This window comes from Mastomys coucha, unplaced genomic scaffold (assembly GCF_008632895.1).
Source record: "Mastomys coucha isolate ucsf_1 unplaced genomic scaffold, UCSF_Mcou_1 pScaffold9, whole genome shotgun sequence".
Classification (NCBI taxonomy): domain Eukaryota; kingdom Metazoa; phylum Chordata; class Mammalia; order Rodentia; family Muridae; genus Mastomys; species Mastomys coucha.
The window spans coordinates 38,766,793-38,780,951 of record NW_022196915.1 but is presented as its reverse complement, the minus strand read 5'-3'; the positions used below and the strand labels follow the sequence as shown (position 1 = coordinate 38,780,951).

General features: G+C 42.3%; 1 protein-coding gene across 1 annotated transcript in view; it reads right to left on the bottom strand.

The window, feature by feature from the left end:
* Positions 1–147: 147 nt before the first annotated feature.
* Positions 148–14,159, bottom strand: part of Tox4 (TOX high mobility group box family member 4) — a 15,632-nt gene continuing 1,620 nt past the window's right edge. The window contains exons 3-9 of the mRNA XM_031361027.1: positions 9,362–9,604; positions 8,261–8,521; positions 7,548–7,778; positions 3,508–3,588; positions 2,242–2,985; positions 1,775–1,938; positions 148–1,251 (exon numbers count right to left, since the gene is read on the bottom strand). Of these exons, the coding sequence (XP_031216887.1) occupies positions 1,191–1,251; positions 1,775–1,938; positions 2,242–2,985; positions 3,508–3,588; positions 7,548–7,778; positions 8,261–8,521; positions 9,362–9,604 (1,785 nt within the window). The 3' untranslated portion in view covers positions 148–1,190. The remainder of the gene's footprint in view (positions 1,252–1,774; positions 1,939–2,241; positions 2,986–3,507; positions 3,589–7,547; positions 7,779–8,260; positions 8,522–9,361; positions 9,605–14,159) is intronic.

Below are 14,159 nucleotides of genomic sequence, written 5' to 3'. Positions count from 1 at the left end.
AAATTTTTGCTTATTCTATGTAGGTTTGCTGCTTTATTAGTCTGCAGCTAATTTCTAAGAAAAACAAGATACCTTCAATTAAAATTAGAGCTTAGAATATAAAGGAATTGACCTATGCATTATGTAAATGAATGCACATTTAAAAGATTTTTCATCAAATACAGATTTTTTACTTTAAAACCTCTTATTAGGGGTACAGAGTTCTGCTTCTTACATGCAAAACTGGTAACCAAGTCAGGTAAGGAAATACTTGTAGAGAAAAAGATAGTTCTGGATGACGTCATTCTCCCTCTAGCCCAGTGTGCTGAGACTGAGACAGAAACAGAGAATTTGTGTGTTTTTGTCAGGGGCAGAGAGGAGAACCTTAAGATAGGATCTCACAAGGTAACCCTGGCTAACTTCAACCTGCCTCTTGCCTCTCAAGGGGAGTGCCACCACATCCAGTCTGTTTTTTGAGACAAAGTTCAGATTGGCCTTTAACTCAAATGTCTACCTCCAAAGTACTAGGATTAAAGGCACAGGCCACCATATTCTGTAAAACCTTTGTCTCGTGTATCTTAGACTGTTCTCAAACTCACTAGTGGGCCAAGGATGACCTTGAACTCCTGATCTTCCAGCTTGGGGTCTGAACTCAGAGCTTTGTAGTGCTAAGCCATAACCCCAGGCCTTCAAACCTTCATCCTTATAGCACTGTGTATATTAATAATAGTTCCCTTTTAGAGGGTTATCACACATTTTATTTTAAATCAGTATTTTCGTTGCTTTTTCACTTTTAAACCCAATGTACTTTCCCACTGAGCTGTAACCCTAAGCCTCTCTTACACCAGTGCTGTTTCCTCCTAGAACAAAGCCAAGCACTCTCCTAATAACACTTTAGGCAAGTCCTCTTGCAGTTTTACCAACACGTTTCTCCTACTAACCCCTATGATTTGCTCCCATCACCCTTCCCTGTGCTTGCTATTAAGCTGGTAATTTTGCTTACAGTTGAGTAAAAAGCAGTTCTAAATTACAGTAAATTTGCTTGCCCTGCTACATAGTCTGGCCTCTGCTGAAGAAAGAAAAGGGAGATGGAGGCATGAAGGACTATGGGTAAAGGTCAGGCACTACCAGAAGCCCAACTTGTGTTTAAAAAACAGGCTTTTGGACTCATGTCCAGCAGATGAATCTTCAAGGCTTGGAGAGAAGGAAGGCTACTTCACAAACACCACAGAGTTTGGATTTCTAGAGGCCACCCAGGCCAAGAATACATCCCTAAGAGAGAAAGACAGACACAATCTTATTATAGAAAAAACCATACCCAAATGTTTCCCTACATCTCCAAACATCATCAAGTAACCTAAAAGTCAGATATGGTGGACTGTGCCAATCCATCTTGTAGAGGACACACGTGATATTCTGGTAGAAAGGCGAATTTTCACTTACCGCTCTCTCTATACTTAGCATTTACTCTGCAGCTTTCCCCTTACTTATCCCTCACCTATTTCTTTGACACTGGTAACTGAAATCAGGACCTTACCCATCCCAGGCAAGCAGTTGTCGGTTGAGCTACATCCTCTTCTCTAAGCAATTGAACATTTTCTAGGAGCATCTCTAATCAGATACCTACCCACCCACATTCCCATCCATCCTTCCTTCCTTCCACCCACCCACCCACCTACCTACACATATCAAGCGGCTCTGCCTGATAAGGTCATACTCAGTACACACTCACGCGTACCATGCTCCCACAGTTTAGCTTCACTAACTCTTGAGTTATAAGGACTGTTCAACTCACCTGCAGTGCTTCACCACACACTCATTGCTGCAGTACTCGTTGTCCCAGTCCTTACTGATAACAGGAGGGTTCTCACAACCAGACCTCACACATCGAGGCTGAGGTGACAGTGTCACAGGGGATCCACTCACCAATTCAACATCCATCTGAGAAGGAGACTCCACCTTAGAACAGGGAGCAGGACAAGGATGGATTAGTGTGCTACTACCTAGTCAAGACATCTGCCACACCCCTATATAAGGGGTTTCAAAAAAGGGTGAGTTCTTGTTCTCATAACCAAGCTTACAGCTCTAGGAAGCAGAATGAATTAAGGATTTTGTTTTAAAATAACTTTATAAAGTGAAGCTGACATGTAGAGGCAGGAGAATCAGGTTCAAAGCTATCTTTGGCTACATAGTGAGTCCATATGTCCTGTCCAATCTGGGACCCTATCTCAAAAAAAAAAAAAACAAAAAAATAAGGCTTACCTCAGGAACTACATCTGCGATCATTTCACAAATTGTCTCAGGAGAGGTTGCCTCTACTGTGTGGGCCTCAGGGCTGCTGTTCATTGGCTGCTCAGGACTGCTTTCTACAGTTGGAGGGACCACTGTAGTCTGTATTTTCAGAGTGGGTGGAGGCACAATCTTGCTCTGCAGAGGTGGTGGCTGCTGCTGTAAGTTGATCCTGACTTTCTGAGGTGGTGGCTGCTGCATGGCCTGAAGTGGAGGGGGCTGCTGTAGGATGGTGACTTGCTGTTGAGTTGGGGGCTGAGGCATCTGTTGCAATGGAGGAGGCTGTAGTCGGGGTGGAGGCAGTTGCATGGAAGCAGCAGCAGCAGCTGCTGCCTGCAACACTGACCGAGTGACAATCTGGGCCTGCTGGCTTGGCTGAATAGTAGCTGTACTTGTTTGGCCTAGCTGGAGCCCCCGGGAGGTAACCACTGTGGCGGGGATAACAGTAACCATTCCTCCTTGAGACATGGTAATAGAAGAAGGCAACATCTGTTTGGTAATAATCAATTTGGTAATATTGGGCTGACCTCCAGGCCCAGAAGACGCCTGGTTTGCCACGTAAGATGAAAGTGTGGAATTAACTACAATGCAAGGGGACAAAGCAGGGGACTCCGTTGAGGCTGGTGCTGGAGATGCTGGGTCAGCTGTAGTCACAGGAGGTGGTGAAGGAGTCTGTGACTGTGGCACAGGATCTAACTCGACTGTTTCCACAGTAGCCTAAGAAAAAAGACCAAAACAAAAAGGCAACAAGTAATTCACTCTCTACTGTAGCACACATTCATTCACATTAATGCAAAAAAAAAGCTATAGAAAAATAAGGACGTTCTTAAGTAAACACTGGACATAATGGATAAACTAAAAGACTTATATACAAAGCTTACTGGGTGGGGAAACTCTAAAATTTAACACTATGCAATAATAGGTTACACAGGTTTATTTTTTGTGTATGTGTATTTACCTGCATGTATGTGCACCATATGTATGCCTCAGGAGGTCATAAGAGGGCACTGGATCTTAAGGAACTAGAGTTACAGATAGTCCTAAGCTACCATGTGAGTACTGGGTACAGAATTCACATCCTTCCCAAGAACAGCCAGTGCTTTCAACTGCTAAACCAACTCTCACAGCCTCTCCACAATTTTGGTTTCCTGGCTCTGTGTGTATGTGTGTGTATATAATTCACCTATAATGGTTGGAAAAAAATAATTGACTTAAGGCATCTATTTATTGTAACCTTACCTGACACTCCTGGTTGTCTTTATAAGCAGCTAGTGCCTTGAGATACTCTTTCTTGGCAGCCTCAGTTTTCCGCTTGTACACCTACAGGAAAGACAATGTTTCAAATGAACCACTGGTAAGTCTGGTAAGTGTATTGTCCATCAGGAACTCAATTCAACCACTCACAAAGGCGAACAGCTCCATTCCATTGCCATATAAAACACAAAATCATTTCCAAATTTTTTTGTTTTTGTTTTTGTTTTTGTTTTTTTGAGACAGGGTTTCTCTGTGTAGTCCTGGCTGTCCTGGAACTCACTCTGTAGACCAGACTGACCTCAAACTCAGAAATCCACCTGCCTCTGCCTCCCAAGTACTGGGATTAAAGGTATGTGCCACCACTGCCCAGCCCCATTTCCAAATTGTAAGATCAGTAATATACTTAGCTCAATACTGCCCAACTCAGAAACATTTCTCTTAGGAAATGTTTAAGTTGTCAAAGATGACCTCAAGAGTCCTTACCTCTTGTATGTCCCTTTATACCAAGACCTGAAGCCTATTTTCTCTTTTACTGAATCTGGGCTATCTCTGTGACTTGTTTGATCATTAGAATGCAATACACTATTTAAAACACAAGAGGCAATAGATCTCTATGAATCTGAGGCCTACAACGTCAGCTCCAGCACAGCCAGGACTACACAAGAAACGCTGTCTTAACAAAACAAACAGGCTGGTGACATGCCTCAGCGAGTAAGAACACTGACTGCTCTCCCGAAGGTCCTGAGTTCAAATCTCAGCAATCACATGGTGGCTCACAACCACCATGTAATGAGATCGGATGCCCTCTTCTGGTGTACCTGAAGACAGCTGCCAGTGTACTTATGTATAATAATGAATAAATCTTTGGGCCAGTGCAAGCAGGGAGATAGCGTGGGTGACTGGATCGAGCAGAGGTCCTAAAATTCAATTCCCAACAACCAGATGAAGGCTCACAACGATCTGTACAGGTACAGTGTACTCATAAACATAAAATACAAAACAACCCCCTCAAAACACATGAAAGGCTACAAGGGGTAACAACACAGCAACTAACAGACAGAAGTAACTGCCAGCTATAGCCAGCCATATTCCATCATTTGGTTAAAACAAACTAAGCCTTTTGTTTCAGATATTGAGGATTTGCTTTGATAGGCACATAGGGTAATGATAATTACAGTTATCTTCAGTTTACATGACTTGATGATTCATACTGTCCACCCCAACCAACTCACACACTCCATAAGCTAGCCTTGAAACTCATGATCCTCTCTCTGCCTATACCTCATAAGTTCTAGAACCTCAGCAGTATGCTACCATGTCAGTTTCTTTTTCCTAAAGAGATGGTGTACGTGTGTATGTTGTTGACCCCAAATCACCGGGGCCAAGGTATTCTACCCTGCCCTCCCCTTCCCAGTATAACTGGGACTACATGCACATAGCATTATTACCAGTTGATTTTTTTTTTTAAAGATTATTTATTGTTATATGTAAGTACACTGTAGCTGTCTTCAGACACTCCAGAAGAGGGCATCAGATCTCATTATGGATGGTTGTGAGCTACCATGTGATTGCTGGGAATTGAACTCAGGACTTCCAGAAGAGCAGTCATTGCTCTTAACTGCTGAGCCATCTCTCCAGCCCAGTTGATTTTTTTTTTAAATTCTGTTTAAATTTAGGGAGAATACACACACACACACACACACACACACACACACACAGTTTTCAAGATTACACTTGATGAGAAAACCATTAATGAAACTGTACCTGAAACTTTAGAGGGATAGTTTCAATGTGCTACTTATTAAGAAATACCTTAACTTTACAATTAGAAAAAACACAAGGCTCTGGAAAGTTATCCTAAAAACTAAACAGTTACAGATAAAGGAGGGATTAGGCACTATTGGATGTTACATGGAATTTCAAGGCTTTGGAAAGCTAAACTAAACAGCTGAAGACACAAGGGATAAGACGTAATTGCTGACTGTCACCTGGAATTTCAAGTTAAGGGAACAAGACTGCCCAACCCTAGCGGGGCAGTGGTGGTGCACGCCTTTAATCCCAGCACCTGGGAGGCAGAGGCAGGTGGATTTCTGATTTGGAGGCCAGCCTGGTCTACAGAGTGAGTTCCAGGACAGCAAGGGCTACAGAGAGAAACCCTGTCTCCAAAAACAAGACTGCCCAAACCTATCATTTAGAAGCTAGAAGCTATGATCTTAATTGGGCAGAGAACCCCATAGTCCATCTTTAGATCTTTTCTTTCTTTTCTTTTTCTTTGTTTCTTTCTTTCTTTTCTTTTCTTTTCTTTTTTTTTTTGAGACAAGGTTTCTCTGCGTGGCCCTGGCTGTCCTGGAACTCGCTCTGTAGAGCAGGTTAGCCTCAAACTCAAAGGATCCACCTGCCTCTGCCTCAGTGCTAGGATTAAAAGCATGCACCACACTTGGCAGAATTCACCATTAGTAAAAGGAGAATGATGGTTATTTTAGAGATTAGGAAATAATGCAGTTTTTTTTTTTTTTTTTTTTAAAGATTTTATTTATGCCGGGCAGTGGTGGCTCCCAGCACTTGGGAGGCAGAAGCAGGCGGATTTCTGAGTTCGAGGCCAGCCTGGTCTATAGCGTGAGTTCCAGGCTATACAGAGAAACCCTGTCTTGGAAAAAAATTTTTTTTTATTTATTTAATGTATATTAGTACACTGTAGCTGGACAGATGGTTGTGAGCCACCATGTGGTTGCTGGGACTTAAACTCAGGACCTTCAGAAGAACAGTCAGTGCTCTTAACCTCTGAGCCATCTCACCAGCCCAAGATGCAGTATTTTTATTATGAAATTTTGTTAATAGTTATTCTGTGTGTACATGTGTTATGTTGTTGGGTGTGCATGTAGAGATTAGGACAAGTTAATTCTTCCCTCTCACCATGAAGAATGTTGGGTTCAAGGTCATCAGATGCCTTTACCCAGTCAGTGCCACTTAGAGTTTGGTAATGGGATTTTAAGACTAGAAATCTAGCCGGGCGGTGGTGGCGCACGCCTTTAATCCCAGCACTCGGGAGATAGAGGTAGGTGGATCTCTGTGAGTTTGAGGCTACCCTGTTCTACAGGGTGAGTTCCAGGACAGTCAGGGCTGTTACACAGAGAAACCCTGTATGGTAAACAAATGTGTTAATACCATTAACAAAGAGCTCTCTAACAGATAAAGATGTGTGATGGTTTGAATTAAGAATGGCCCTTGTGGGTTGGAGAGATGGCTCAGCAGTTAAGAGCACTGACTGTTCTTCCAGAGATCCTGAGTTCAATTCCCAGCAACCACATGGTAGCTTACAACCATCTGGAATGGAATCCAATGCTCTCTTCTGGTGTGTCTGCTGAAGACAGCGACAGTGTACTCACATACATAAATTAAATCTTATAAATAAATAAAAATCTTAAAAATAAAAAACAAAAAAAAGGATTTCCCCCACACCCCTAACAAGGCCATTTGAATGCTTTGTCACCAGAGTGTATCACTGCTTGAGGAAGAGTAAGAAGTGTGGCCTTGTTGGAGGGACTATGTCTTTGGAAGTGGGTACTGAGGTTCTAAAACCCAAGCTGGGCCCAGTGTCCTGGCTTCTGCTGCCAGTAGATCTGGATGTAGCACTCTCAGCTACTTCTCTAACACTATGTCTGCCTGCATGCTGCATATTCCAAGGTGAGAATGGACTAAACCTCTGGAACCACAAGCAAGCCCCAATTAACTACTTTCTTTGACATGAGTTTTCTTGTGGGCTGGACGGATGGCTCAGCGGTTGAGAGCACTGGCTGCTCTTCCAGAGTCTTGAGCCCAATTCCTAGCAACCACATGGTGGCTCACAACCATCTAAAATGAGATCTGATGCCCTCGTCTGGCACCCAGGTGTACACACAGATAGAACACTCATACATAAAATAATTCTTTAAAAAAAAGTTGCCTTGATCATGATGTCTCTTCACACCAATGGAGTACTGAATAAGGTTCTGCTCATTTAAGAATGTTTACTACCCCCTAATCACCTGTTTTTGCTCTTCTCCAAGACTGTCCCACATGGAAGCCACAATCTTCGATACCTCACCAAAGGTTGCATTCGGGTTCTGTCCCTTGATGGCAGCCTGCGTATCTCGAAAGAATAATGCATACGCAGAAACTGGCTTCTGAGGTTCATTAGGATCTTTCTTTTTTCTCTTCTTGGGAGCCTTTTGCTTTTTTCCTGTTTCTACTACCACTGTCTTTTGGGCAGGAAGTTGCTGTCAGGGAGAAAAATGTAAAGAATTAAAAGATGACAGAAGGGAAGTACTGGGTCTGGAGAACTTTAAGAAAAGGGTTTTATAGACACAAACTAGCCTGGAAAGATGCCTGAGCAATGAGGGAAGGAAAGCAGCCACAGCCATGGCATTTAAGCTAAAAACAGAAGCAATGATTTTGAAAGTCCTATTTGAGCCGGGCGGTGGTGGCGCACGCCTTTAATCCCAGCGCTTGGGAGGCAGAGGCAGATGGATTTCTGAGTTCGAGGCCAGCCTGGTCTACAGAGTGAGTTCCAGGACAGCCAGGGCTACACAGAAAAACCTTGTCTCGAAAAAACAAACAAACAAAACAAAACAAAACAAACAAAAAAAAAAGAACAGTGATTGAGGCGAGAACCCAGAATCAAGTAAAGATGGACTAGCCTTTATATGACGAGCATTTTACCCTGGAGTAACAGAATTGACTTTGGCAGGGAATGCCTCACCCTCCGGAAATCATCAACACCATCCTCATGAAGTGAATTGGTAGGTGAAGGAGTAGTTGAAAGACGATCCTCAGGTGACTGGGCAGGTGGCAAGATGGTGCCACCTCCTAAACTTAAACCAAGTTGAGAACTCAGTTCTGATTGATCAATAGTGGTCAACTGGCTGTGTCCCATCAAGCCAGATGTCATGTCTGTCATTGGTACATCAATTGTAACAGGTGGGTTGGCACTATACTGAGTTCCTATAGAATGGTCCAGGTCCTGAGAGAAGCAGAAGGACTAATTAAACACTAAATATTAAAATACCACATCCCCTTCCTTATAAATCCCTGGGCTTACATAGACTATCATCATTTAAATCCCACAAAACATCAGATAATCTGTCTGCATAAAAAGCATGTTAAGAGACCAGGTTTGGTGTTACCTGCCCTGAATTCTAACACTCAGGAGAAAAGAGCCAGAAGGTGAAATCTCATGAGTTTGAAACTAGCCTGATCTACATATGTGAGTTCTAAGTCAGTTAGGGCTACATAGTGAGAGCCTATCTCAAAAACAGAAAAGGACAAATAATTGATTCCATACAATCTGTGGGACTATACAACATAACAAGATAAACCCACTTGTATTTCTAGAATAGGTTTTTAAAGTTGTAATGCATGGGCAATGACAGCAGAGAAGCTGAAGTGGAGACAGATGTCTGTCATCAAACACATGAGATGGAGATGTGATACCGACAAAGTGCTGGAAACCCTAAACATATATGTTATCAGAGTCTACAATTACTATATTTGGTCCAGCCCATTTTTTAATAAATCACTCAATGTGACACACATTAGAATTCCAGAATATGAAGACTATTACAAAAAACAAGACCCTTTTTAAAAATATAAATAATTTTCATAAAATATTGGATATTTTACAATTTAAAATTATTTTTTCAAGAAAATCTCATTCAGGTAAAATGAAGTCTTTGTTCAGTCTTTAGCTGTAAGAATAGGAAACAAATACTACCCAAGTTTAGCAGGCAATAGGGATTAACTTTTGTCCTCCCTAAACCATTCCTATGAGCTTGGGTGAGCCTACCACTGTGTTACTTCTTACCATAGTCAAGCCCCCACTCAGGAGGCCCCCGCCCTGCTCCATCAAGCCATGGGTCATGCCCACAGGCATGTCCAATGTCTGGACCCCGTATTGAGCTGAAAAGCTGCCATCCTGGGAAGAAGATGGGTCTGCCAGGTCATCAAAGTGGCCAACCACATCTGAGACAGCCAGTGAGGGATCAGAGTCCAAGGAGATAGGTGGGATTTCAAATTCCTCATCGCCCAAGCTTGGTGTATGGAATGTCTGTATGGAAAAAATGGGGAAAGAATTAGTAGGAAGAGTAACAAGATTCTATAGAACTCAGTTTACAAATAAACCCCTTTTTAACCTTTAAATCTGTGGCCATGTGACATACCTGAGAGTCCAACCCCAACTCACAATGGCCATTTATTTTTTCTTTTCAACTTTTACTATCTTTGTTTTAATTATTTCTCCTGTTTGAATAAAATCTTTCAACAAATAAGGATGCTTAATCTCCACTGCAGATACTAATAGACACCAGTTATTTCACAGTGGTTACATCTGAATCTTTAGACCACAGAATTCGATGTTCACCAGCCAATCACACTTTGTTGTTTTAGGTTCATCTGGAGCAAATTATAAAAGATAATGCCATGGAAAACTTATCTACCTCTAAAATATTTACACTGAAGAATTTCTTAGGACCTCACCATTTCAGAAATTTGAGTGTTAGCAACTTAATTCTTAGTGTACATGATCTGGGGACCCAATAATTAAAAAAGGATAGATAATAGCTACAACATGAAGTTGAGGCCAGTACCCTTACACAGCAAGACCCTATCTAAAAAAACTAAAAAGTAAACCAAGGAGGAAAGAGCAGTGCACCATTCAGTCCTTTCTAGGTTTTGGGTTTGTTCCACACCCTATCCCCTTTTCTCTACTCTTTCCCCCTCTCCTTTCTTTTTTTCACTTATTTATTATTATTTTATTTTTGTTTTTTGAGACAAGGTTTCTCTGTATAATAGCCTTAGCTGTCTCAGAACTCACTTTCTACACTAGGCTGTCCTCAAACTCAGAGATCCTCCAGCCTCTGCCTCCCTAGTGCTGGGATTAAAAGCATGCCTCATCATACCCCACTTCTTTTAAAGACCTTGTCTCAAAGGACAAGCTTCTTGACTGATAGAATTATAATAGTGTAATCACACCCAACTTCACTCCTATTTCAAGTGGGATCACTATTCACAGAACAGCAATGTTTAACCTAAGATATATTTGACAGTTTCCTCGTGGCACTAAAAAATAAAATAGAAGCAATAATAAGTTGTAAGCAAGAGGCTTTGTAGAAAGCGCTGCAACTCTTCTCAGCTCATGGCCTTGAACAGGTTTTCCTTATCTATAAAAATGTAGCCTGAACAATGGTACACACTCATCTCTGCAGCAAGAGACTGAGCCAGGCAGAGGCCAAGAGTTTCAGTCCAGGCTTCACGGTATATAGTCTGTTTCAGGCCTTGCAGTAAAAGACTCTTATCTCAAGAAGACAAAAACAAACTGGGTGTGGCAGCACATATCTAATCAAGCATTCTAGAAGCAATGAATGCATTTAGTATAAATGTTCCCAGGCTCTGGGCTTGGAGGGAAAAGCCAGTTTGAGGGTTATGTTTATAAGAAAGGATGCCAAGGAGCTAGTGAGATGGCTCACTGGGTAAAGTGCATACTACCAAGCCTACCAACCTAAGTTCAATCCCTGGCCCGGAATGGGAGAGGGAGGGAGGGAGAAGGAGAGGGAGAGGGAGAGGGAGAGGGAGAGGGAGAGGGAGAGGGAGAGGGAGAGAGGGAGAGAGAGAGAGAGAGAGAGAGAGAGAGAGCGCGAGGGCGAGCACTAACCTCCTCTTTAGGACATGTGAACACATACATAGTAAGTAAATAAAATAAAATGCAGTTGAAAATAAAAATAAAAGACTGCTTAGAAGCCGATAGAAGGAGAGGCAGAAGAGATGACTCAGCAGTTAAGAACATTTGCTGCTCTCGAAAAGGAATTAGGCTCAGTTTTCAGCACCTACTCTGCTCACAACTATCTTTAACTCTAGCTCCAAGGATCAAATGCCCTCTGTTCTCTGCATGCACACACAGACACACAAAACACGAAAACTAGCATTCCTCCCCTCTTCTCATCCTATCTCCCTGTGCCTCTCTATCCTCTTCCCTTTGTCCAGAGGTTCAAACTAAGCAAAAACTCTAAAAATGACCTATATACCAGCCATCCATTATTTTAAAAGATAGTTTTATTAGAGCAGAGAGAGTGGCTTTAGAGCATTTGCTGCTCTTCCAGAAGACCTAGGTTCCATTCCCAGCACCCACATGGTGGCTCGCAAACACGCTTAAATGAAGACCCAGAGGAATCTCTTGCCCTTTTCTGACCTCCACAGGCACCAGACATGTGGTACACAGACATAGATGCAGGCACAACACCCATACACATAAAATCTCTCCTGTGGGCAGTGGTCTACTCAGGTAACTTAAATAGAGTATTTGGCTTTGAGCCCTGGACCCCTGTGGGCAATTTCTGCTTGCAGGAGGTAGAAGAAGCTTGGCTATAACTCCAGAGTCTTTGGTTCCTGTTTCAGTCACAACCCCTCACAGCTGCCCCTGCAGAAGGTGTGTGCTCTATCAGACAGACAATGCTCCAAGCTCCCAGCATTCTAGCTGGACCCTACACCTAGTCATCTGACCACAAGCCAGACATGCCATGCCCCATACAATAAAAGGAGTGGTTTGCCCCTTCTCTCTCTCTTGTCCTCTTACTCTTCCCCTCTTTCTCACTCCCTCACTCTCTCATTCTCACTTTCTTACTCTTCCCCCTTTCTCCCTCTCTTGCTCTCTCTCTCTCTTCTTGCTCTTTGTTCTTTTGCTTTCTTTCTTTCTCTCTTTCTTTCTTTCTCTCTCTCTCTCCTCCCTCTCCTTTCCTTCTCTCTATTTAACTGGTGTATTTTCTCTTTCCTACAATAAAATAACTCATTTATACATTGCCTCCTTTTTAACTAACGAGCCATGCAGCAATAGGTCGACACTGGAGAGGGAGAGGGAGAGGGAGAGGGAGAGAGAGAGACCCAGGCCTCAGCAGCAGGCCCCACCTTTGGTACAACTCTCCAGCCCCTATAATGATGTATTTGATATAAAGAAATTCTTAACTTGAACACAGTCAAATTTTTCTATTAATTTATGGCTAATACTCCATAGGGTCAGCTATTTTCTTTTTGACAATACAAAATAAAATAAAATAAAATAAAAGCCAAACAAACTTGAAAAATGACTGTTTTCAAAAAGAACTGCTTTAAAAAGATCACCTATTTTAAAGTTATCTGTGATGGCTCAAAATAAGGTTGGAAACAACAAGACTCATATATTTATTAACATGAAGGTTAAAAGCCAGGCACGGTGGCATATATTTTAATCCCAGAACTGAGGAAGCTGAGGCAAATGAAGGCCAGCCTAGTCATATAGCAAGTTTGCTGTCAGCCAAGACTACACAGTGAAACCATTCCTCTCAAACAAAACAAAAACATAAAGTTTAAAATTCACTGAGAGGCAGAAACAAGCAGGTGACAAGTTATAAGTAACAAGGACAGAGTCCAGGCCTAAAGGAAGCTACTGAAATGGAGCTTAACACTTAGCTGCATGTCCGCTCCTCTCAGCAGCTAAGTCAGAAGCCACAACAAAACAGAAGCAAAGGGCACACAAAACAAGTCTGGAAAGCCCCCCTCTTTCTTTTTTCTTTTTTTTGAAAGATTTATTTATTTATATGTAAGTACACTATAGCTGTCTTTAGACACCCTCGAAGGGGGCATCAGATCTCATTATGGATGGTTGTGAGCCACCATGTGGTTGCTGGGATTTGAACTCAGGACCTTCGGAAGAGCAGTCAGTGCTCCTACCCGCTGAGCCATCTCTCCAGCCTCAGCCCCACCTCTTTCTGTCAGTGCTGGATCAAGGGCCAAGCACACAGGAGGCCAGTGCTTCGCTACCAAGTCCCTGGATGCTAAAAGTGCCATCCCTCATGCAGTTAGCTTTTGATCAATGTCATAAGACTGGTAGAAAATTAGAAAGCTGTATTTACCCTTGGAGACATAGTCTCTCTATGTAATGTTGGAACTTAAAGAAATACACATGCAGGGGCCGGAAAGAGGGCTCAGTGGTTAAGAGCGCGCTGACTGTTCTTCCAGAGGTCTTGAGTTCAATTCCCAGCAACCACATGGTGGCTCACAACCATCTGTAATGGGATCCGATGCCCTCTTCTGGTGTGTCTCTCTAAAGAGAGTGACAGTGTACTTGCATACATATGTACATATATAAATAAATAATTAAAAAAAAAAAAGAAAAGAAAAAAGATACACACACACGCTTCTGCCTCCCAAATGCTGGGATTAAGACTAAAGATGTGTACCACTACACCTAGCCTTGTATTTACTTTTAAAATGCACTTTCCTATAAATAATGAAAGAATTCATTCCCAAATAATGAAATCAGACCTTGAAGACCTCTTGGATAGAACTCAGAATAAAATCACCAAGACTTCGTTTCCTTTCTAATTTTGCCACTCATTCGCATCACACTTCCCTTTGCTTAGGAGCACATTCAATAATAATAAGTTAAACAATAACCCAGCAGCCAGGAGTGCTGGAGCACGCCTTTAATCCCAGGAAAGAGTTCTGTTCTGAATGGGAAGAACTCTTTACTGGAAAGGTAGAGGCAGTGGAGTCTGAGATCAGCCTGGCCTGTAGAGCGAGTTCCAGGACAGCCAGAGCTATGTGAGACTGTCTTTTATTTAAAAAAAAAAAAA